The 26,714-nt window shown below is 47.1% G+C and overlaps 1 protein-coding gene across 6 annotated transcripts in view; it reads right to left on the reverse strand.

The window, feature by feature from the left end:
* SLC29A4 (solute carrier family 29 member 4) overlaps positions 1-26,714 on the reverse strand; it is a 243,524-nt gene that overhangs the window by 205,661 nt on the left and 11,149 nt on the right. For 2 of the 6 annotated variants that reach the window (XM_083153584.1, XM_083153579.1), the window contains exon 1: positions 16,115-16,271. The exons of 1 other annotated variant lie outside the window; for it this stretch is intronic. Coding sequence is in view for 1 of the 5 variants with exons in the window: in XM_083153583.1 (XP_083009709.1) it covers positions 16,115-16,190 (76 nt within the window). In the remaining 4 variants the exon portion in view is untranslated. Of the gene's footprint in view, positions 1-3,707; positions 3,881-15,874; positions 16,025-16,114; positions 16,277-26,714 lie in introns of those variants that run through there. 3 more of the 6 variants (XM_083153580.1, XM_083153583.1, XM_083153581.1) reach the window with 3 other exon arrangements.

The following is a 26,714-nucleotide window of genomic DNA, read 5'->3' on the forward strand; positions in this document are numbered from 1 at the left end:
TGATACGGAATTTACATAACATAATACATCCTTTAAGGTGGGAATTTCCTCTACCTAAGGGTATTGGTGACCTGATAATAGAGCAAAAAAACGTGAGAAAACACTAAGGAGAATCTCTTCAGAGAAAGCACTGCAATCCTAGGGCCTCATTCAAACCCCTAGGTGCGATGGTATCTAAGGAATATATCCATTTACTTTCTCTTTGCAAGAGAATTTTTGCCCTGTTCCCTCCCCTTAAAGTGGTAGGGACATGGTCTATGATAATGGCCCTTAGGCTGGGGATAGTATGTTTGTATTGGGCAAAATGCCTGGCCACAGGCTGTTCACTTGAGCCACTGCTGAGTGCTTGTTTTATGGCGCTTCGATGTTGCGCCATACGCTCCCTAAACTGTCGTTGGGTCTTGCCCACGTATGACAGCCCACATGGACAAGTTAACATGTATATAACATACGTAGTGGTACAGGTGACAGCTTGTCTGATGTTTATACGTCTACCTGTATGTGGATGGTTAAATGTTTTACTTGGTGTTAGGGTATTGCACGTAGTGCAGCCTAAACACCTAAAACATCCAGTTTTTTGGGTCAAAAAATGCGTATGTTGTTTTTTAAGGAGAGGGGTTACATCCAATTTGACTACTTTATCCCGGATGTTGTTACCCCTAGTATAGCTAGGCAACAATCTACTGGTCCTCAGGGTGGGTAAATCAGGATCTGAATTGATCATAGGCCACCATCGTTTGGCCTTTTTGATGACAGGATCTGTGTCAATTGTGTATTTATTAACCCAGGGTATCACTTCACCCATATTTTTCTTAGGTTTGGCGATCATAGTTTGTGGCCTGGGAATGGACAATACTTTTTCTTTAATTTTACCCAATTCAACGCGATCATATCCCCTTTCAACAAATTTTTCTATCATTTGATTTAATGCTTCCACCGTCTGGTCCGAATCTGACGTGATTCTACGGACTCTAAGAAGCTGGGAATAGGGGAGTCCCTTTTTGAGGGATACTGGGTGAAAACTATTAGCTTTTAGAACAGTATTCCTGTCCGTCGGTTTGACATAAATCGAAGTGGCAATCTGATTGTTGAAGGCCTGGATGTTGATATCAAGAAAATGTATATTACTCTCACTGATATCAAAAGTGAATTTAATCACACTATCAGTGAGATTATGAGCATCCAGAAGGTTGCTTAAAGATTCTTTAGTACCCATCCAAAAAATGATTAAATCATCGATAAATCTTCGATATAATCGTATTTCCGATATCAGAGTGCCATTTCTGTAAAATAAATCCTGTTCCACTGAAAACATAAATGCATTCGCGTACGATGGGGCCACTGAGGACCCCATCGCACACCCTGCTACCTGTAAGAAATATTTGCCATTATACAAAAAGTAGTTATGGGTTAAGACCATCAAAAGTAGCTCCAAAAACAAAGATATTGGGGGGCCCATATAATGGACATTATCAGTTATGAGTCGACGGACTGCCTCCACACCTGCCCCATGCGGTATACAGGTGTAGAGGCTAGTCACATCCGCACTACACATGTGGAATTGAGATGGTAAAGGTCCTATATCACCCAATGATTGTAATATCGCAGTAGTGTCCTTGATGTATGACGGTATCTGTTGAATACAAGGATTTAATATTGAGTCCAGATACACTGCGATGGGTTGGTATAAAGATTCAACCGCCGACACTATCGGTCGTCCGGGGGGTTTGTTTAGAGTCTTATGGACCTTGGGGACCGTGTAAAATAGCGGGATGCGTGGATGTTCAACTTTAAGTGCTGAACATAATTCGCTAGTGATCTGTCCCTGTTGAACTGCCACATTCAGGACTGTATCTAGCTCTCTCTTATAGATGTTAGTAGGGTCGGATATTAGGGGGCGGTATGTGGTCGACACTGATAGTTGTCGAAGACATTCTTGATGATAGTCAGTGACGTCCTGTACCACTACCGCTCCCCCTTTGTCCGCTCCCCTAATGATTATATCAGTCCTTTCAGACAATGTCTTAAGGGCCCCTTGTTCTTCCTTGTTCAAATTATGGTACCTGTTTACCAACCTGGGTGAGGCTGATGTCGCTGCAGGTTCCTCCATGATTCTAATGAAAGACTTGATAGTATGGTTGTTACTTAGAGGATCAAACTTTGATCTTGGTAGCAGTTTTTTCAACTGTGATGGTATCTCGTCGCATACTTGCTTTGGTGGTAATGGTGCTGCTTTCCCAAAATGTTCCTTGAGTTTCAAGGTCCTATGAAGTTTGTATGTCTCTACTTTATGTTGAAATGGATCAGCCGATGTCGTGGGCACAAAGGACAGGCCATGTGAGAGTACCTGTGTCTCCATGGGGGTCAATTCTTTGGTGGATAGATTAAAAACCAGATCAGCTTTATTCATACTTGATATTTTCTGCCTCTCTTGCCGCCGCCATTGCTGCGCCCGCCGCGTCCTCTTTGGGCTGTGTTTTTTGCGCCCATGCGGGCGCGTGCCCCTAAAGGGGGGATACCTTGATGAGATGTTGTGGCTTGAGAGTCAGATTCACTGTATGAAGTACTTGAGTCGTCTCTATTGGACGTGAAATTAGCCTGACGGTACTGTCTGGGTTGATGTCGACGCTCCTGACGTGGACGGCTGTTACTCAGCCATGAGTAGACTTTTCTCTGTTCATAGTCTTGCTGTACTTTCTTTTGTTTTTCTTTTTTGAAAGCTATCAGCTCACGTTTGTATTGCGTCATTTGTGCGTCGATCTTTGTAATCCACTGGACACTGGTATCTTCCACTAAGGTCTGCTTATGTGCCACTTCAAAGGTTGTAATCTGTTCTTTGATGTTATTCAGCTCCCTGGTTGACTCATCAATGACTAATAATAATAGGTCCATTGAACACTTATTTAGTATGGCTACCCACCGTCGGCAGAAATTGATGTTATATCTGCCTATGGTGGGCATGTTATGGACCCTGAATCCACGCGGTATCTGATTGTTACGGTAGTAATCCGACAAACTGATACCGTGGTACAAAAAGTCGCATTCCTTTTGCTTGAGTTTCAACCATTGTTTATATAAATTATCATTGGTGGGAGGAACAGAATTGTCATCCATTTTTTGCTGTATCAAGATGTTGTTAGCTTCTGCATCCGAATAGCTGAAGCGTTCCCTGGCATCTGAATGTATAAGCTCTAGGGTCTGTTCAACATCTGTAGTGTCAGTCATTATTCAATCGTGATGTCACAATTCTCCACTCCTAAAACAGGTCACCAAGTCCTTGATCAGTGCAATCACTGCTGTCCAATCACTGTGTTTAAGTGTTAAGTAACACACACAGAAACAGTCCACTGCTATATATAAATGAAAAAAGATATGGTCCAGGTGCCTTGGCTGACACTCACTGCACTGTGGGATATGTGCTGTGGGGTCCAATATGCAAGCGTTTGTATGCCCGGCACTCACTGGTTCCGCTGATAGCTTGCTGGGGGTGCCCTCAAATGGCCTTTGCAGGTCCCAAATAGATTTCCGGAATAACTGCGGCACTCCTCAGTCGGTTTGAAGTAAATAAAAATCCTTTATTGGCGCCCAACGGCGTTTCGGGGTATATCCCCCCGTCTTCAGGGACTAAAGGTACAAACAATATGTGCAAAACAAGCATATATATAGCATATGTGACACTCAAATAATTAAAACTAGAGTGCTCTCACCTGTCCGGCGTCGCCGCCCGCTCCGGGTGCTCCACGCTGTTTCCCCGTCGCGTCCAATGCACGTGGGACGGCGGCGCCGCACAGTGACGTCACTCCGGCAGGGAATCAAGGTTGCTAGGCTACGCCTGAAGATGTAAACAAACGGCGGCCATCTTTTACAGCACTTGCGATTCCTGCACACAGAAAAACATTTTAAAAGTTATAAAAATATCGTGATTAAAAACATGAAAGCATTTGAGATTTAAGGACAGTAGTGAATATTAACATCATAAGATGCAATGTTATACACAAACTGATACGGAATTTACATAACATAATACATCCTTTAAGGTGGGAATTTCCTCTACCTAAGGGTATTGGTGACCTGATAATATTTTACCATCTCAATTCCACATGTGTAGTGCGGATGTGACTAGCCTCTACACCTGTATACCGCATGGGGCAGGTGTGGAGGCAGTCCGTCGACTCATAACTGATAATGTCCATTATATGGGCCCCCCAATATCTTTGTTTTTGGAGCTACTTTTGATGGTCTTAACCCATAACTACTTTTTGTATAATGGCAAATATTTCTTACAGGTAGCAGGGTGTGCGATGGGGTCCTCAGTGGCCCCATCGTACGCGAATGCATTTATGTTTTCAGTGGAACAGGATTTATTTTACAGAAATGGCACTCTGATATCGGAAATACGATTATATCGAAGATTTATCGATGATTTAATCATTTTTTGGATGGGTACTAAAGAATCTTTAAGCAACCTTCTGGATGCTCATAATCTCACTGATAGTGTGATTAAATTCACTTTTGATATCAGTGAGAGTAATATACATTTTCTTGATATCAACATCCAGGCCTTCAACAATCAGATTGCCACTTCGATTTATGTCAAACCGACGGACAGGAATACTGTTCTAAAAGCTAATAGTTTTCACCCAGTATCCCTCAAAAAGGGACTCCCCTATTCCCAGCTTCTTAGAGTCCGTAGAATCACGTCAGATCCGGACCAGACGGTGGAAGCATTAAATCAAATGATAGAAAAATTTGTTGAAAGGGGATATGATCGCGTTGAATTGGGTAAAATTAAAGAAAAAGTATTGTCCATTCCCAGGCCACAAACTATGATCGCCAAACCTAAGAAAAATATGGGTGAAGTGATACCCTGGGTTAATAAATACACAATTGACACAGATCCTGTCATCAAAAAGGCCAAACGATGGTGGCCTATGATCAATTCAGATCCTGATTTACCCACCCTGAGGACCAGTAGATTGTTGCCTAGCTATACTAGGGGTAACAACATCCGGGATAAAGTAGTCAAATTGGATGTAACCCCTCTCCTTAAAAAACAACATACGCATTTTTTGACCCAAAAAACTGGATGTTTTAGGTGTTTAGGCTGCACTACGTGCAATACCCTAACACCAAGTAAAACATTTAACCATCCACATACAGGTAGACGTATAAACATCAGACAAGCTGTCACCTGTACCACTACGTATGTTATATACATGTTAACTTGTCCATGTGGGCTGTCATACGTGGGCAAGACCCAACGACAGTTTAGGGAGCGTATGGCGCAACATCGAAGCGCCATAAAACAAGCACTCAGCAGTGGCTCAAGTGAACAGCCTGTGGCCAGGCATTTTGCCCAATACAAACATACTATCCCCAGCCTAAGGGCCATTATCATAGACCATGTCCCTACCACTTTAAGGGGAGGGAACAGGGCAAAAATTCTCTTGCAAAGAGAAAGTAAATGGATATATTCCTTAGATACCATCGCACCTAGGGGTTTGAATGAGGCCCTAGGATTGCAGTGCTTTCTCTGAAGAGATTCTCCTTAGTGTTTTCTCACGTTTTTTTGCTCTATTATCAGGTCACCAATACCCTTAGGTAGAGGAAATTCCCACCTTAAAGGATGTATTATGTTATGTAAATTCCGTATCAGTTTGTGTATAACATTGCATCTTATGATGTTAATATTCACTACTGTCCTTAAATCTCAAATGCTTTCATGTTTTTAATCACGATATTTTTATAACTTTTAAAATGTTTTTCTGTGTGCAGGAATCGCAAGTGCTGTAAAAGATGGCCGCCGTTTGTTTACATCTTCAGGCGTAGCCTAGCAACCTTGATTCCCTGCCGGAGTGACGTCACTGTGCGGCGCCGCCGTCCCACGTGCATTGGACGCGACGGGGAAACAGCGTGGAGCACCCGGAGCGGGCGGCGACGCCGGACAGGTGAGAGCACTCTAGTTTTAATTATTTGAGTGTCACATATGCTATATATATGCTTGTTTTGCACATATTGTTTGTACCTTTAGTCCCTGAAGACGGGGGGATATACCCCGAAACGCCGTTGGGCGCCAATAAAGGATTTTTATTTACTTCAAACCGACTGAGGAGTGCCGCAGTTATTCCGGAAATCTATTTGGGACCTGCAAAGGCCATTTGAGGGCACCCCCAGCAAGCTATCAGCGGAACCAGTGAGTGCCGGGCATACAAACGCTTGCATATATATATATATATATATATATACACATACATACATACACATATATATATATATATATATAAATATATATATATATGCAGAAAGGGGGGGTTGACCTTGATCGCGCTTCCAATAGTTGGGAGCTTCGACCTCTACAGAATCTCCCCTGTTAGTGGGAGATGAGACAGAAACAAACAGTAGGAGCGTAGAGGGAGCTGTTGGAAGTACCACCACCTTCAGTATTACAATAAAGGTGAACAATAAAACAAGGATGTATAAATAACATTTATTAAAAATCAGAAGACATCTGCTTGATTCCAATGTAATTGATGAATCACCGCAAGAACAGAACCCAACGCGTTTCGTCTCCGAAGAGACTTCCTCAGGGGTATACAAGAAGAGCGGTATTCTAAAACAATCTTTAAAAATTCATGAAGGGATAAGGTGTCTCTATAGAAATCCGATACGGAATAGCCTCGATATCGGCACTTTGATTGGGTGGGGGATTTTTTTTGAACCAGCATCAAAAACAGAGCCAAGTGTGTCCTCCAGCTTCCAAACAGAAGTGCCTATATACTATTAGCACTGCATCCTGCCCGTTATTTCATTAGTTATTTAAACTACTCCCACATTGGACATACCACTCCCCCAACAGTATTGTCATGCCCAGGGGCGGATTGGGCTAGAAATCCAGCACGGGAAATTTTGGGAAGCAGCCCTAATAGGGGGCGGGGTCTGCTGAGAGGTGGGGAGAGTGACAGCAGGGACAGGGAAGGGGACAGTGACAGCAGGGACACGGACAGAGTGACAGCATGGAAATGAATAGCAACTCACTTTGGAATATTTATATTAATGGGAGCGGGGGTTAAGCAAAGGTACCCAGAGGGGATCCAGCGGTGGAGGGAGGAGAGTTATGCCACCCAAATGGGCAACCAATGGGGATCCAGCAGTAGCGGGAGGAGAGCAGGGCCACCCCAAATGTGTGACCATCAGGGATCAAACGGCAGCAGGAAGAGAGCCAGGCCAGCCAAAGTAGGGACACAAGTAGGAGGGACCAGCAGCACCCAGCATCCACAAGAGCCTCCTCTTGTATGTGCAGCATGGTCAGGCCATGGGGGGTGGTGGGGTTAGGCTGCAGGAAGGGAGTGTTAGGGGGAAGGGGGATGGTAAATATATTTACCTGACCCTGCCAGGATGCCTAACTTTAGGATGCTGGAGTCAGTATTCAGCACACCAACATCCTGACTACTGGTCATTACACAAGATAAAGATCTCCTTCCCAGCTTTATCTTGTGTAATGACCAGTGGTCAGGATGTTGGTGGGCAGCGAAGGATAGAAAGCTGCCCAGGAAGCTGTGAAGTTGGCACAGGGTGAGGTGTGGGGGTTATAGTAAAGGGATGGATGAGGTGGGCACAGGGGATTGTGAGTTGAGGGGGGCACCAGGTGGGGCGAGGTGGGCACAGAGGGGTGAAGGGGTACAAGGAAATTGTGAGGGTGGAGGGGACCACAGGGAGTGGTGGGGATATGTCAGGTCACCCTGGTGGGGGAGGGGCTGTAGGAGATGCTAATCACTGGAAACGGCACACAATATACAAGAGAATAAATGTGTGCTACTCACCACTGTGCATGGTGCAGATCGGGTGCCAGTGAAGAGAGCAGGCAGGACCAATGTCCAGAGATACAGCAGGAATGGCCAGTCTGCAGCGTTCTTAAGGCCTGCAGCCGCCAGGTTCTTAAGGGCGATGGGTGGGGCCGTACATGTTAGCAGTCGGGTGCCTCCTGTGGGCCTACGCTGGGGGGCAGGGCCACCAGCTTCAATTAATGAGTGCCGGATGCGGGGGCGGGCTGGCAGCGCCGCTCATCCCCAGCATGCAAAAAACTTCTCAGCTGCCTGCAGTGATCCCAGGGATTACCTGAGCATCCTCCTCACACAAGAACAGCGGGAGCAGCTGCGTGCGGCCATATTTGTTCAGGGACAAGTGCTGTGGCGTGTAACTGCAGAGATGGCGGGCTGCAGCCCAGCAGGGGGAGAGCGGCCTCTTAATGCCTTTTTTGGGCCGCCCCACCGGGAAATGGCCCGGTTTCCCGGTGGGCCAATCAGCCCCTGGTCATGCCCATTTATGCATTGTATTCCCTGTGAAAAGCTGGGACACTTGTGTGTGTTTGTCCCTCATGCTGAAAGTTGCCAGCCAGCCCCTGCACACACCTAGGGGCCAGATGTATTAAGCTTAAAAAGGTGAGAGGGGAGAGTGATAAACAAACAGCCAATCAAATTGTACCTGTCATTTTTCAAACCTAGCCTGTAACATAGGAGTTTGTAGCTGATTGGCTGGCTGTTTACCACTCTCCATTTTAACACTTTTTGAAGTTTGATACTGTACATCTGGGTGCTAGTATGAAGAATGAGGAAGCGTTGGGCAGGAGAGGCGTGCTCCACGCACTGAATACTGCTGCTGCTGGGCTGCTGTAGGAGAGGCCAGGGCGCCATGGAAAACAGGCTTCAGTGGCAAATGATTGAAATACCCATTAAATACCCATTAAAATAGATGGTTGTCTGTCATGGACAATTAGCGGCCACCCATTTATTTCAGTGAGACTTTTGAAATATCCAGCCTGCCCATGGCTGCATGTTGCCTGACATCTCTCTGTTCTTCAGGGCCAGCATCTCTTGATGCAGTAGCAGGCAGCAGCAGGATAGCACCACCCACCCCCTTGCACTGGGGACTCTTCCGCCGTCACCCCTGTGCTGGCACTCCTGCACTGCTGGCAACCTTGCACTGCCAACACCCACACTGAGGATACAGCGCACACTCCTGCACTACCAAAAACAGCAAACCGTGCATTGCCAACACCGCAAGCATTCCTGCATTGCCTACAATGTTGTCTCCCTCAAATTGAGGAAACCTCCACCATCCTATAACTAAGCACTCCCCTGGCACACCTGTACTACCGACATAGCTGGTACTCCTGCCACCCCACTCTGAGCACACTGCCAGTACACCTCCACCACTCTTGAACAGAGTACACCACCAGCACACCTGTACTTGTGACACAGCTTTAGCACTGCTGCCACCCCTCTCTGAGAACACTGCCATCACTCCTGCACTGCCATCACCCCACTCTCAGGACACTGGCATCACTCCTGCACAGCCACCACCTATATCTGAGGACACTGTCATCACTCCTGCACTGCTGGCACCACATCACAGTAAGTGTAATATGCAATTGGCATATCAGACCCATACAGTATTCATCCAGCACTGAATGGAACCTATACTATGGGTGACATTCAGGGGCGGATTGGGGACTAAAAGTGGCCCTGGAAAATTTCTGAAAGTGGCCTCATGTGGGTGGCAACAAATCAATAAAGGGCGGAGCCAGCATTACAGTATCAGGATTATTACATCACTATACTTAGATACATCGTTGACAGGCAAAACTAATGCCACATTTTCGTAAAATACGGACAGGCGCGCGCCAAAAATCCACACCGAAACCCCTTTTACGTGTCACACACCCATTACATAGTATACCACATGCAACGATGGCCTGCCAGGCTTGCTGGTGCCGGGCCCCCGGCCCCCCCAACTAACGACTACACTACGGCACTTAACGAAAGAGCTGTCCTTTGCCATAATAATCGCATATGTTACAGCATTATATCCGTGGTAGCCGGCGATGTATGGCGTACCGTGTGTGCGGATGTTACAGCATCCTGCCGTTAATGAGTTGGGAAAAATGGCAAAAACCGCAGATTTTGCCACGAAATAGCACATTCTGAATTTTGCTATTTTTTTTAGTTGCGCCGGAACTCGTATCCAGATGTTTTCCCATAGAAAAGTATACAATTCGCATATTTAATGAGATGTGAATTTGGGAAAATGTGTCTAAAAATCGCCAAACATGTAGACCAGGTTCTGATATGCAAATTGGCCAGAACCCTGAACAGATCATTGAGATCTGTGCGTGGTCCTGTGTAAAAAAAATGTGTGAAAGTGTTTTTTTTTTTTAAACGGCGTGAGGTCCAAGAATACGGGGGACAAAAATTATAGGGGTCCCCCATATTTCTGAAACCAGCCCCGGACTCTTGGAGCGGTCCTGGTTCCAAAAATTCGGGGGACAAAAAATCTGGGGGTCCCCGGTATTTTGAAACCAGCATCGGGCTCCAACAGCCCTCGGTGTCATGCCACAGCCGGGGAACACTTTTTATATAAGGTCCCCTGGCTGAAACATGAGCACCAAGGCTGGTCAGCCTTGGACGGGGTACCTGGAGGAGAGGGAACCCCCCCCCAATAAAGGCCCCCCCCCCCCCAGGCTTCACCCATCCAGGGCTGAAGCCCGGGGTTGTCACTGCTGTCCGTGGTCAGTGGATGCTGGCCTGATAGGGTTAATTCTCACATACCTAACACTGCTTTATACAGGAGAACTACAAGTGCCAGCAGACCTCCCCCGCATGCTGGAACTTGGAGAACCACAAGTCCCAGCATGCGGGACATTAATGGGCCCGTTGGGACTTGTAGTCTAATTGTAAAAAAGAATGTTTAGGATGGCCAGGATGGGCCAGCGGCAGAAGATTGAAGAGAGATGTCAATAGTGGAATACAAAAGAGCTGACAAAGCTCCGCCCTGGCCTCTCCCTACTATAGGTAGGTGACCGGTGGACACCAACCCCCTACTCTAGACGGATTCAGTATTGAATCCCGGCGGTCGGGATCCTGGCGTTCAGAATCCCGATGCCGGAATCCCGACAGCCGAAATGCCGACAAGGGGGGGACGTGGATCGCCCCCCCTTGTGGGCTCGCTGCGCTCGCCACGCAGCGGGCCCGGTGCCTCGCTACGCTCGGCACACTAATTTATTCACCCCGTCCACGACACCCCTGGAGGGAGAATAAATTAGTGTGGAGGGAGAATGTGTCGGCATTTCGGCGGTCGGGATTCCGGCGTCGGGATTCTGAACGCCGGGATCCCGACCGCCGGGATTTTAACTTAATCCCCTCTAGACCACTGGGTGATCAGGCATTAGGCCGGACGGCAGAGTCAGGCCCACTCGGCCTATGGATATGGTAGTCAGGCCCTCCTGGCCTGTGGGCCATTATAGTCGGGCCCTCCTGGCCTGTGGGCCATTTTAGTCAGGCCCTCCAGGATCGTGGGCACCAGAACCAGGAACCAAGGCCTGTCGGTAATTACCACGCCTTAGGCCTGTGCACAAGTAGGGGGCACCAGGCCCAATTAGGTGGGCCCACAGGTCTGAATTCAGTATAAGTGATCCTGGGCACTAGGCCCAGTAGTAGAGTTCCCTGGTGCATTTATTGAAAGGTGCACAGACTATCTGGATGCCACCTTTCCAGGTATAACCAGCAGAGGGAGAGCATGTAGCTTCCCGTGGGTGTTTGGGGTTAAGAGGTGGACAGGATGTGCAGCTGTCACCTCTCCAGTCCCCAAGTAGGCTTAGCGGGAACATCCAATGGAGTGTGAGCTGGCCAGCTCTATGTAGGGAAGTGTAACAGGCAGTCCCATCATTTTTTTTTTTTTGCACTGTGATTGTTAAGGCAGGGTTGCCTACCCTCCCGGAATGGCCGGGAGTGTCCCCCTCCCAGGCCCCCGGGAAAGGTGGGCCCCCGGATTTAGGGGGACCCCCACTGCACCCCTGATCACGGCATTTAAATGCGACAATTCGCGGAGGAGGAGGGGGTGGAGCTAAAGTGTCACAATTGCATCATTTTAGCCCCGCGCCCTCCACCGAGATCCGTGAACGGCTGCTGAAAGTCTCCTCTCCAGGCTTCTCCCAGAGAGGAAAATCTAAAAGTTAGCAACCATGTGTTAAGGTGAATGCGGTTTTACAAGCAGGGCATAGTTTGATGTAATATTGTTAGTTTGTGCCGCACCACACACATAATCAGGCTATGGCTGACATCACTTGGCCCTGCCCCCAGGCCATAAAACTTGTGATTCGCGGGCTGCGGAGAGGAGGCATTGCATAAATGCCGCTATCGCATAATTTTAGCTCCGCCCCGTGGACCCGCAATTTGCGGTAATTGAACAAGCAGGGAAGGGGGGAACGGGGGCTCTGGCCATCAAGCGGGAGACTTGCCCATCTTCCCAGGGGGCCAGGAGGCGAACCCCATTTTCCATTCAGGGATTGTAGGCCTGGATTGAGTTTTCACATAAGGTGCGCAAGTGCCGATAGGTGTTACTTCGGGCTCTGAGGCCAAGAGTTGGTTCTCATATTGGGACAGATGTATTAAGCCTTAACAAGAGATAAATTCAAGTGTGCATACCTCCCAACATGACACTGTCCAGGAGGGACAGAATACTCTATTCCTGGACTTCCCTCTTCATTGATGATTGTCATCACCTGTATTGAAACACCTTTCTCAACAACACAACACTTTTGTTGGTAAGCTGCTCAATCAGAGGTGTGTCACAAGGGAGGGGTAATTCTGTCTAGGAAAAAAAACATTTGGTATCCCAATTGCACACTGAGTGAAAAATAACTACATAATAATCAGATAATACAGAGATCTTGGTTGAATATATCTGCAGATATAGGGCTAAGCCCCCAGGCCGTACGTAGAGGCATCTCTGTCACTGGGGGTCCCTAATACTGGGTATGGGTCTGGGGTGTGGGCCCCCAACATGCCGACACAGACTGAGTACTCCAGGGCAGCACACAAATGAAAAATTAGTAAGAAGCACATAAGTTCTATGTAGGGAAGTGAAGGTGTGATTAAAATACAAAATATATACAATGTGATAAGTGTTCTAAAAAAATAAGTGTTAATAAAGTGTTAAGCCCCCCATACACGGTCCGTTTAACGGATCCGTTCTGTGCTGAAACAGCACACATCGTATCGGATCGCATCCCTTGTGCATGCAGTGTGCATGCACTGCGATTCGATACGATGTTTACCTAGTACAAAAAGTATGTGCAGCACATACTTTTTGTACCGTACTATGTGATGCGCGGGAGTGCGCATCGCATAGTACAAAACGGAGCCGGACACAACGGAGCGTCTATGGGCTCCTTTAGGGTGTGCTAACCTGGAGCAGACCAGCCCTACCAACACAGGGGGCACCACACTCTCAAACCCATCCCATTAGCAGTAACATATGTCTGGGCTTAAGCCCAGGGGTAGCTCCAGGTAAGCTGGCTCTCAGATGTTATATGCCATTATCATGTGGCCTTACACTGGGCTTAAGCCCAGACATATGTTACTGCTAATGGGATGGGTTTGGGAGTGTGGTGCCCCCTGTGTTGGTAGGGCTGGTCTGCTAGTTATCTCTCCTTATTACACTTGCATTTATCTCTTGTTAAGGCTTAAGGCAGCCCATACACGTCCCGATGCGGGCGGGCGTGAGTTGTGGGCTGCAATAGCAGGGATCACATTGCATTGCATTGCATGTGCATGCGTTGTGCATGCAATGCGATGCAATTTGATGAAACCTAAGTACAAAAAGTATGTGCAAGTACATACTTTTTGTACTGTGCGATGAGGTGCGCAGGAGCGCACACCTCAAAGCACACATCGGCTCAGCACGCTTAGCAGCGTGTATGGGCTGCTTAATACATCTGCCCCATTGTTCCTTTCATTTGATCATCCAATACAATGAACAATGTGAGAACTAATCACGATAAACACCTGCCCCAAGATGGCCCATTAACCCCTATATACCTGGAACAAACACTGCTCTAATCTTCCAACACAGTGGACAAAAGATACAGATAACCCTAGATGCTGCATTGTACTATTCAGTCATTTTGATAAGTATTGCATATGTACATTAGCTAAACATTAAATCTTGATGTGAACAAAACAAACCATACTAAGTAACCAAAAAAGATACATAGGGGTCTAAGGACCAATCAAAAGTCAGAGCAAGAAAGATTGGCAGTTGCATCATCCAGTAGAATTAACAATAGGTGAACCAATTACGACAAACACCTGCCCCAAGATGGCCGATTAACCCCTTTATCCCTGGAATAAACGCTGCATGTACATAGAGCAGACTGTTCTAACCTTCCAACACAGTGGATAAAAGATACAGTTAATCCTAGATGCTGCATTCATTGTACTATTCATAGGAATTTAGACACTTATTGTTGATGTACTTATTTAAAAATGATCTATTGGTGTGAATAAAACAAACCACAGTAACCAGGCAACTGAATAGAGGTCTAAGAACCAATCCGAAGCCTGAGCAAGAAAGATTGATAGATGCATCATCAAATTGAAGGAGCAATATGAGAACCAATCAAGACAAATACCTACCCCAAGATGGCCGATTAACCCTTGTATAACTGGAACAAACTACCACAATCACCTAAACTTCCAGAAGAAGGAGCAGGAGGTCAGAAATGCTTTTAAGATAATTAAATCTATCACAATATTCACCATACAAGCGCAACTGCTACAAACACCATAGCTGAAACCGTTAACAAACCATCTACTGCTGGGATCGTGACCAGCTACAAACCCTGTGACCAAAAGAAAATTGCTGGCTCCCAGTGACAGAAGTCCTCATGTAACAGAGGGGGTGACTGGCAGAAGGTTTCACAAGGACCCAATCTGAAACATCCCCCTCCCCCAGGCTGAGCCCTGCTGGACAGGTTCAATAGGCCTCAGGGCACATCCTGAAAGACAAACCTCTGAGAGCCATCACCCCCCTCTTACCTGGTTAGCTCACGCAACCCATTGGTATATTGGAAAAAACATATATAACACTGCCACATCCCTGCCGGACCCCCTTGCTAAGTTGTGAGCAAATGTGTATGCTTACACATCCACTTGCATGCGCCCACTCAGAGGAGAAATCAATCAATGGTCATCATAGGATGACTTTTACTCTGTTCGCAGCAGAAAGGTAAGCCGGGACTTAATTTTCTGCTGCACGCTGAAGTCTGATTTGAGGAATGGCGCTGATGTCTTGTGATGTCATCGGCCTGCCACGAGCAGGCTGGGGAATGCCTGCGTTCCATGGGGCCAGCCCAGCATTTCTACGGGCGCACCCATGAAACGCCGGGTGTCCACCCCGGTTCGTCCCCTGGCTGCCAATCAATGTGCGACCCTTCTGTGTTCACTATCGGAATTTGCATTATCGCCACCACCAACATCGTAGACTGGGCAAAATTCGGACCTGTACGAATGGGTCTGAATAAGCCCCATTGTATCTATAGTGAATCATACATAAAAGTGTACTAATGCCTTATTAGCTCAACTGAATTGGCTAAACCAAAGTAATCCACAATTACATAGACTATGTTTAATCCAAACCAAAACAATTGAAATAATAATATTTTAAACCAAGTATCATAATAACCCTTCAAAACAATACTTTTTATACAGAAACAACTTTTTTTTTTTGTGGCAAGAAAAATAAACAAGTTTTACACACATTACTAATATTCCAACATATACCACATTTATTCATCCAGAAAAGATTTAAAGCAATTATAAAGAGGTGATAGGTTTCCCCGAATGCATTCATATCTGTGATGAAAAAAAATCACTTTACGTCAGTATGCATCATGCACCATGCGCACCAGTCCTGAAATAACAGACATGCTCTATCATATATATATATTGTTCTACTTTCAGCAGTGCCCCCCACATCCCCCCTGCCCACCCACACACACACACACACATTGCACAGGAAGGGAGAAAATTACAATTACCTCCAAACAACAACTGTGTGTATAGTAGACCACAGACTCATCTGTTGACTGTTACAGATGTTCTAGGATTGTCTGTTGAGGAAGCACCCCACCATGGCTGCAGATTTCTTGTTTGCAAAATAAGGCTTTATTTTGCTTGTATATTATGGATCAGGTTGATAAATAGGGTGACAGCACACAGTGGATGAATGGACTACACAGATGCTAGTGACATACACGAGATCAGAAAGGTTATCTTACCACCTAGATCCAGAACAAAGGACAGCTCCGAGGCACAGAGAGTGACTGAGGCAGAGACATAATAATGCATTTCCATCCAATCCCGCCTACTAATATTCTTCCTCCAAAGGTTACTGCAGATACAGGGCCCTCCCTCAGCTTCTCTCTAGTCATCTGTACAGTATAACAGGCCATCCACACAATCTCATGCCAGCAACATAATATACCAACAGATATACTAAGCCTTGGAGAGTGACAAATTGAAAGAGATAAACTACCAACTAATCAGCTTCTAACTGCCATGTCACAGTCTGTGGGCCTAATTCAGAAATAGATTTTGCTAATTGAAAAATTGGTACTTGTTTCCTAGCAGGGTGCCCACTAAGCAAATAGCTTGGCGTGCTATTCTGCGTAGGAAAATCGCGATGCAATGCCCATGTTAACTGCACAGGAGTGTTTATACAATGAAATATCGCATAGGATCGCATGGCACCAAATGCGATGCGATATTTCATTGTACAAGCACCCATGCCATGAGATGTGATGGGTGCTTACAATGAGATGTGATGCTTTGTGATGTGTGCATAGTATGTGATGTGATGGGCGCTTACAATTGTAAGCACCTGCACCTATGCCATTGTTTAGCATCAACCCCAGTATCCACGCCACCCTGAAGCGTGGCAAGCGCAGCGGAATGTGTGCTCCGACCACGTCGGTGTGGAGTAGACTTTATATAGTGTGGCGAGCGCAGCGAGCCACCGAGCCCGAAGTGTGGCGAGCGCAGCGGAATACATGTAAAATAATCCGTGTCCCCTCGCTGCGCTCGCCACACTATCTAAAAGTCAACTCCACGCCAACGTGGAGTGGGGGTATGAAAAGGTCGGAGGACACGCTCCGCTGCACTCGCCACGCTTCGGGGTGGCGTGGATACTGGGGTTGACGCTAAACAATGGCGTAGGTGCAGGTGCTTACAATTGTAAGCAACTATCACATCACATACTATGCACGCATCAAATCTCATTGTAAGCACCCATCACATCTTATTGTAAGCACTCATCAAATCTCATGGCATGGGTGCTTGTACAATGAAGCATCGCATCACACACATCGCACGGTTAAAACGTACCATGCGATGCGATGAGATGCGATTTCACTACGTTTGCGTACGTAAGAAATCTGGGCGCCCTGCTAGGAAACAAGTACCGAAAAATCAAATTGGGCGATTATCGTCTGGAAGTTTTCTAGGTGTGTTTGAAAAATGCAGGCATGCCCACACATTTTTGGGGTGGTTCTCTAATGTCAGCGCTGACCACTTTCAGCCTGTCATCAGAGACAAAGTAGGATATACTGCAGCTTGGATACAATATGAGTTGAATACACTGTGGGATACAGTGTGGGCTGGATAAACTGCAGGTTGAATATAGTGTGGAATACAGTGAGGGCCATATGCACCAATAGTGCAATTACTATGACAGAAGGTGTCAGCAGTGCAGGAGTGCCTCTGGGGATCTAACTCTATCTGCACATGTTACATCTGCCCCACCTGCAGTGCACATGGTTTTTCCATTAGAGAGAGAATTTTCTTTTGCAAGTTACCAGATTCAGGCCCTTTACCAGGTATGTGCAGTCAGGGGAGGCAGTGCTTCCCCAGTCATTTTGTTTCAAAATAATACAAAGAATATACCTATGACACATATTCTGTGTCATAAGTATTTTCTTTAGATTATTTTACTAGATTTTATTATTTAACCTAGTTTGAGAGGCACCGATAAGCGTGCCTCCCACAAAGAACGGCAAAGCCCATTAAAAATAACGCCAAAAGCGGCACTTCTAAAAGTGCTTAATTCACAGGGGCTGCTGTGATTGGACAGCAGATCCAGCTGCTGTCCAATCACAGCAGCCCCTGTCATTTAAGCATGACAGTGTTAAGGCCCCCATACACTATGCGATTTTGGGACGATTTCATCCGATTTCGGCACTTTGTGCCGATAATCGGATGAAATCGGCCCAAAATCGTAGGTATGTGACATTTGATCCGATCCGATGCGCGGTCCCGTGCGCATCGGACCGGATCAGGGAGGTCGGACGGTCTGTACATACGATCACGTCCGACCTCCCTGTATGCATATGCCTGCCACCTGACAGGCATATGCATACAGACACCGGGGGAGTAGTGGGGGCGGGCAGCGGTGGTGGGGGCGGCCAGCGGCGGTAGTGGGGGCGGGCAGCGGCGGCGGGGACGGGCGGCGTTTGCGGTGAGCGCAGTGTACTTACACATAGCAGCAGCGGCGGGGACGGGACGCGCAGTGGCGGCTATTATATTTTTAAAATACTTGTCAAATGACTGGCCGCTCTCTGATTGGCTGAGAGCTCTCCGGCCAATCAGAGAGCGGCCGGTCATTTGACAAGTATTTTAAAAATATAATAGCCGCTACTGCGCGTCCCGTCCCCGCCGCTGCTGCTATGTGTAAGTACACTGTCACTGCGCTCACCGCAAACGCCGCCCGTCGCCGCTGCCCGCCCCCACTACCGCCGCTGGCCGCCCCCACCACCGCTGCCCGTCCCCACTACTGCCGCTGCCCGCCCCCACTACTGCTCACCGCCCTGCAGCTCCCCGGGTTTTTTTTTACATGGGATAAATCGCATGCGATTTATCCCATGTAAAAATGGCACATCAAGTGCCAAATTGTATGTGAGCCTCCCGGGGAGCTGCCGGGCGGCTCGCAGGTAAATTGGGTCCGACTTGTCCCTAGGACAAGTCGGCCTAATGTATGGGGGCCTTTACTTTTGCTCCCCCCTCCCCAGCTCCCGAGTCCTGGTTCCCTGCCACATGCTGTGTCCCTCTCCCCTGCCTGGTAAGTACAATTTTATGACTGGGGACAGAGGTGACGGTGGGGGACGGCTACTGCGGCGCTGGTGTTGGCGGCGGCCAGGTGCGGGATGGGGGGTTGGCAGGCGAGGATGGAGATGGCGGCGGGGAAAGGTTGCTGGCTAGCTGCTGCTAAAGGGAGGGCAGCGAGTGTTGGCTGCAGTCCGGCACGAGAGCCGGGAGGAGGGGGGTTGTGATGATGGCTGTGACAGTGCCTCTCCATTCACAGCCACCACTGCACGTCACTGCCCTATACCTGCTGCTTATGCACAGGTTGTGGTTCTCCTGGTGCATGCCTAGAAAATAAAAACTTTTTAAGCTTAACATCTGAATTTTCATGTCGATGCAAAGACCTTATGAGGGTACATAGGAGAGACCATGGGTGAAATTTGGATACCAAACATTGGAGAATTATAAAAAAAGAAAGAAATTACCAACCAATCAGCTTCTAATGGTTGATCGCTGTATAGACAAAACGCAGTGAACTACAACAGAGGGCCAACATGCAGAAGGAAAGTACTGTATATATGCACAGTGCAAATATGTGCATACATCAGTAATCACCATGGATCCATTTGCAAATCTCGGAACTTGGAAGAGTCCTCGTCCTCTGAGCAAATGCGAGTAAAGGACACTTATATGGTCCCTGATGATTTTGATCATCAGCACTATAGATCATGTGAAAAGAGCCATGTCATATGTGTTTTAACCTCCAATTTCGATCCAGTGCATGGTCCCTTGTGCATAGGATCGGATACAGAGCACGACATGGCTGCCACAACAATTGGAATCACATATGATGCATCATATGCAAAAGGACCACATACAGCATATCGTATGCAATCCTGCTGGCTGCCTACCGAATTCACAGCCTTGTGAGTCCACCAAACCCCACCTGGCAAACCACTAAATCCTTGCAGCGTGTGTACCCACGCACAGGCTGCGAATGGATGTTTATGTTAAACATCCATTTGCACGCTACGAGAGAACACCCACATCATTCGATGGCCAGCGACCATCGAATGATGTGGAACAGGCATGCATATGTAAGGTTGCTCTGAGGTAACCTTACATATGCGTGCACCCTTCGGAGGAAATCGGCGGGCAGCTGACATCTGGTGATGTCAATTGTCCGCCCCCCGTCTGTCCATCATGGCCTCATTACCATGAGAACACCCAGGGTTCCTATGGGAATGCCCCTGAAACACTGCCCCACACCCCTCTCTGCCCCCACCTGCTATCCTGGGTGCGTGCACCAAACAATCCCACTATTCACAGTGGGTGCATGCACATGTACAGAAATGCGCACAGGGCTGAAAAGGTATTCTGGTTGCAAAGCAACCAGAATACCCCCTATATCCTGCATTGTAGCTGATGCGCACTGTAATCGACACTGTATTTGACACACAATGTATCTCGCAAAGTATCTACACTTTACTGTATATGACCAGCATTGTAGCATACACTGTACTGTACCTGACGCGCACTGAATCCAGCTTTGTATCCAACCCACACTGTTTCCGACAATGTATCCAACCTGCACTGTATGCTGCATTGTATCTAGACTACACTGTAGCTAACCTGCACTGTATCCAACCCACACTATATCCTGCACTGTTATTCAGCCTGCATTGTATCCCTTCCCATACTATGGGGGTGATTCAGGTTGGCTCGCAAAGCACATTTAATTTCTTAATGGACAAAACCATGTACACTGCATGTGGGGATGATGTAACATGTGCAGAGAGAGTTAGATTTGGGTGGAGGATATACTTCAAACTGATATCTATATTGCAGTGTAAAAACAAAGCATATTTACCCTGCACAGAAACAATCTAACCCAAATCTAACTCTCTCTGTACATTACATATGCCTGGCCTGCAGGGCACACGGTTTTGTCCATTAGCAAACCAAATGTGCTTTGCGAGCCAACCTGAAATCACCCCTATATACTGTATCCGACACATGTTTAGTTTCACGGTGGCAGCATGGCCGTGCATCTGAGTCCCCTTGCCCATGCGCTCACCCATGCTACGGGCTTGGTGGCTAGCTGCGCTCGCCACACTATCTAAAATCAACTCCATGCCAATGTGTATAGTGGGGGTATGAACTATCCACTTTGGCATGGAGTTTATTTTAGAAAGTTTGATGAGCGCCGAACCGGAAGTAGCGCGCGGCAATGCTTACGCAGTGAAACTAAACAAGTACCAAAAATTATAAATGGTACTCTTTACCTAGAACGGCGCACACGATTTTGATCTTGGGCAGCGCAAGGTAAAAAATCGCGTCGGTCGCATCGGATGCGACCGACGAGATTACCGTGATTTCACATAGGGAACAATGTTAAATGGCCCAATTGACCTGATTTTACATAGGGAACAATGTTAAATGGCCCACAGAGGCCAAATAGCCACCCTCAAGTGTGAAATGGCCCCCCCAATTGTTAACGCCACCCCACGATCAACATCAACCCGAACACGTGGCGAGCGCAGCGAGCCCGTGAGGGGCGGCGGTACGTGTCCTACGACCTTTTCATACCCCCACTATCCACGTCGGCGTGGAGTTGAGAATAGAAAGTGTGGCGAGGGGACGCGGATACCTTCACAGGTATCCGCGTCCCATTGCGGGCTCCACAGGTATCCGCGTCCGCTCGCTGCGCTCGCCACACTTTCTATTCTCAACTCCACGCCGACGTGGATAGTGGGGGTATGAAAAGGTCGTAGGACGCGTACCGCCGCCACTCGCCACGCTTCGGGTTGACGTTGATCGTGGGGTGGCGTTAACAATTGGGGGGGCCATTTCACACTTGAGGGTGGCTATTTGGCCTCTGTGGGCCATTTAACATTGTTCCCTATGTAAAATCGGGTCAATTGGGCCATTTAACATTGTTCCCTATGTGAAATCGCGGTAATCACGTCGGTCGCATCGCATCTAGCAAATACCGATTGGAGAGACTTGATAATTTAATCCAAAAATGTACAGATATATTTGCTACAAAAAGTCGGGCTGGCCAGCCTAAGAATTGATTGGATGTCCATGTCTTTTATTTAAATTGTATTTTATTTTAATTGTTACATGTGTTATGTATTGTGTGTGTTTTAAAAAAGTATACTAATTGCTTTGCCCACCACTTAGGTGTGTGATTATTATTAACTAATGATAAAAAATAAAAACATATATTTCTTATCAGAAATCCAGTGTTACATTTGCGCTCTTTAAATATTTTCTTGATTCCTGGTTTCTGGATGATATTGGAAATGTTCTTTGAGACGTAATTTTCGCAAAAATGTATGCTGGTCCCGTTTCCAAAGGAAAGGCTCATAGCCATTGGTTGGAACATATGAGAGGCCTTTATGGTACTTGTTTCCTAGCACGGCCACACCGATCGAGGTGGTCGTGTCGGAAAAATGTCGTCGGTCGCATCGCATGCGATTTGGTCGCATGCGATGCGACCGACCCGATTTTTTAATTGAATCAAATGTGAATAGGGTCCCTGGGATTCAATGTAAAATATTCCCTACACCCCCAATTTAACACCGTAAACCCCACCCCACGATTGACGTGAACCCGAAGCGTGGCGAGCGCAGCGAGCCTGCGAGGGGCGGCGGTGCGCGTCCTCCGACCTTTTCATTCCCCTACTATCCACGTCGGCTTGGAGTTGAGAATATAAAGTGTGGCGAGCGGACGCGTATAACTTCACAGGTATACGCGTCCTCTCATGGGGCTCGCTGCGCTCGCCACGCTTCGGGCTCGGTGGCTTGCTGCGCTTGCCACACTTTATATTCTCAACTCCACGCCGACGTGGATAGTAGGGGAATGAAAAGGTCGGAGGACGCGCACTGCCGCACCTTGCGGGCTCGCTGCGCTCGCCACGCTTCGGGTTCACGTCAATCGTGGGGTGACGACGGGGACATATATAATGTGAAATGGGTCATATTGGCCCATTTCACATTTTTTACTATGTGAGATGGACTTAATCAAGTCCATCTCACCTTGTGCCATTATAATGGCACAAGACCGACGCGATGCTCCCAATTTCAATGTTAAAAAATATTTTAACATTGAAGCCTATGGCCAAATCGTGGGCATCGCGTCGGGGCCAATGTTAATGGTCGCGACCGACGCGATGCCCGCGATTTTCCCTTTGCCGGCAAAATGGACCTGATTTCAAAGGAAATCGGGTCCATCGCGGGCATCGTGTACCTTAACTTAAAGGTACACGATGCCAAAGATTGTGGCCGTGCTAGGAAACAAGTACCGCCTTTATTAAGTACTCGCAGCTCATCAGATGTTAACGTGCGGTTAGACAAATTGATTACGGCTGTTTCCTGTTGGTCCGCAGTGGGTTTCGTCATATTTCTTTGACTTTGTTTAGTCCGGCAGGTGGGTCGCCTCTGCTTGAAATGGCCGTTGCCACCGGAGCCTGTCCTAAAGGGACACTCTGCATGCTGTTTGCATCATTTGAGTCTGATATCATAAAGTCACTATCATGGTTAGCTGCGGCTATCTCACACAGTGTGTTTGCCCTCTTGCAGCTCTAGGTTGCCATGGGCGACGTTTCTTTTCCGCATTCCCTTGACGCTGATTAACCCCCGCTAGCCAGCCATACACAAGGTTTTCTTCATAGTCACTGTCAACCGTACGTTTTTTGTTGCGCTTAAACTTAATCAGATCTAACTTATAGGCTTCACATTTTTGTTCCAGTTTTTCTAGCCAAGAAGAGTTAGCCGGATCATTCAGCATGATATTGTGTTCAGCTACAAAGGAGCTAAGTTTACCTGGAGCCCCGGACCCCAGGACCTACCTACGGGCTCATGATAGGTAAGTATCAGTATGTGTGTGTAATGTATGTATTAAACTTTTATTTTTCTGTGTTGTCAGTGTGTGTTTATTTAACCATTTCTTTTACTGTATAACTACAAGTGCCAGCGGGCCCTTTAATGCCCTGCATGCTGGGACTTGTGGTTCTCCAAGTCTCAGCATGCGGGGGAGGCTTGCTGGGACTCATAGTTCCACACAGTGGTCGAAGTGGAAATTTTGAAGTGGGGGTATGGAAATTTTGAAGTGGGGGTATGGAAAAGTAAAGAGTGAATATAGTGCGCACCTTCGGACACCCCCCTGTCCATCAACGTCCCCTGCCAGACTGCCCCGTTGTACAGGGGTATTACAAAAGCACAATATGAGCTGCTGAGTGATCAGAGAGCATCCTGAGGGGGGGGGAAAAAACTTTTTTTTTTTATCTTCAGATTAAAGTGGGGGTATGCCATACCCCCGTATACCGCCCCACTTCGACCACTGGTTCCACAGTAAAAGACAATAGTTTATTCTATTTTTTTTACACTCAATCAGCCCGGTGACCACCGCACAGGGTCACCGGTAACAGCACCAGGCTTCATCCTGGTCAGATAAGTCCTGGAGGGGATAAGTCCCTGGCCAGTAAGGATGAATGTTTTGGCCACGGGACCTTATCTAATAAGTGTCCCCCGGCTGTGACATTACCCTGCTGGCTGGTTTGGCCTGGGGCTGGTTCTTAAAATACGGGGGACCCCTAGTCATTTTGTTCCCCATATTTTGGGAACCAGCCCCGGACCTGGAGCCTGGGACTGGTTTTAAAAAATCAGCAAAGCCCTATTTGTCGGGTTTCCTGATTTTTTAATACCAGCCCCGGCTCTTTCAGCCTGGTGCTGGTTACGGCAGCACCAAATTATAAACGGGTCTTTAAACGGGTAAGTGGAAATGGGACAAAAACGGCTTTTAAACGGTAATTTACCATTTAAAAGCTGCAGTGGGAAAGGGTCTTTAGAGAGAAACCTAGATACCAGGAAAGCGAGGAGACATACCTAACTTCTGCCTTCCCCTCTTTCCCCCTACGGTATAAATACAAGTTTAATAATACGTTTTTTTGTATGTTATGCAGGGTTGACGACTTTTAAAAGCTCCTCTCCGGGAGAAGCCCAGAGAGGAGCCTTTCAGCTGGAGTTCGGGGGCGGGGCTTAAACGTGACATCATTAAGCCTCGCCCCCATGAAGTAAAATTACCCAATTTGCCTATCTCAGTGGAGGGGCGGGGCTAAATGGTGCTATTATGACACTTTAGACCCGCCCCCTCCCCGGAGATCTGCAGATAAAGTAATTTAAACACCACAGTGAGGGGGTGGGGAAGTCGCAATCAGGGGGTGAGCGGGGGTCCCCCAGAATCCGGGAGGGTTGTCCACCTTTCCGGGGGGCCGAGAGGGTCACCCGATTTTCGGGACCCTCCCGGCCATTCCGGGAGGGTAGGCAACCCTGATGTTATGTATTGTCTTGTCTAAAATGTCTACAGGGAAAAGTATACCCCTGTTGCATGTATTGATGTTTTAAAATAAAAAAAAAAAAGAGAGAGTATTGCTTAAAACCGACTGGGGACATTGGGGAGGCCGTGAGACCAAGGAGTCCACATTCTCTGTGATAAAATAATTCTGGCACTCCTGACTATGGCAAATATCAGCCTCTGCAGAAATGGGTGAAGGGATTTGGCTTAGCTGAGGACCAGTCTGCTTCTGTTGGTTATTAAGCCTCTGGTGGGGCACTGTACAATCCTCAAATTCACCAAGACCATTAGATATCAAGGCTACTCCATCTGCAAATCGAATCTATTGTATGGTCAGTGATAGTGAGTGATAATTCCAATCTTTTCATCTACCTATGTGAGTCAAATGGACCTGAATTATAGCTTCTGCCAGCTTAGCAGCAAACCCAGAATTAAAAAAGAGAGCATTATTAAAGCAGACTGAGAGATGCAGTCAAATTTGTCGATACTAAACAGAATAATGTAGATAACAGCAGACACCACTAGATGTCACCCACGTTTCACCTCTGGCAGTATTCAATGAAAAAAATTTGCCGTGCATGGCGAGAGATTTTTTCTCTCGCAATGCACTCGCCCTGTCCTGGAGGGCTCGCTGCCACTCCTGCTCCCTCTATTCAATGGGGTTAAGACTCGCCGCCACTCGCGGCGAGTCTTAACCCCTGCAGCGGACGAGCGTTCGCAGCAGGGAGCTGGCAGGGAGCCGTGGGACGGTGGCAGCCAGGGAGATTAAAGTCTCTCTGGCTTCCCCAGAACATATGTGGAGGGGAGGTGGGCTCCCCGGGACCCAGGCAGCACAAGCTGCCCCCCCTATAGCCAGCGGGGGACCCAGTATTCACTGCACCCGATCGTGCATATGTAATGATCGGATGCAGTGAATATATGAATATCTAATGAGCGTGCTGGCTGCTCTGTGTAAAAAAAAATATATATATATATATATTTTTTAAATTAAATATATATTCATGTGCTATACCTTTTTTAGTTTAAAAGTGCACATTTCACATTGAATAGGGTTGCTCGCTTTTGGAGAGCAAAATGCTCCGTCCAAGGCGAAAAAAGCACAAATTCACCATAAAACAGGGCAAATTTTTCTCATTGAATACTGCCCACTGACATTAAAACATTATTCTTGAGACTACTGAAAACTATAGTAATTGCAAAGCTAGCAGGTGTTTGTAGCTAGGGAAACATCAGCTGTAATGTTTAGCTTAGAAAAATAGTGTTAACAGCAATGCGATTGTAAGGGTAAGTCCCAGAAACATATAACGTAATTTATATAGCAGTGTCTATTAACTATAATCAGCAGATTTTTAAGGGTCCTAAGACAAAAAGGGTTGACCCAACACCTAAATGCCGGTGCCATGGAGAGAAAAACTATACAGCAAGTAGTATTTAATGTGTAGT

The sequence above is a fragment of the Crinia signifera genome, chromosome 7 (assembly GCF_055691185.1).
Source record: "Crinia signifera chromosome 7, ASM5569118v1, whole genome shotgun sequence".
NCBI lineage: Eukaryota > Metazoa > Chordata > Amphibia > Anura > Myobatrachidae > Crinia > Crinia signifera.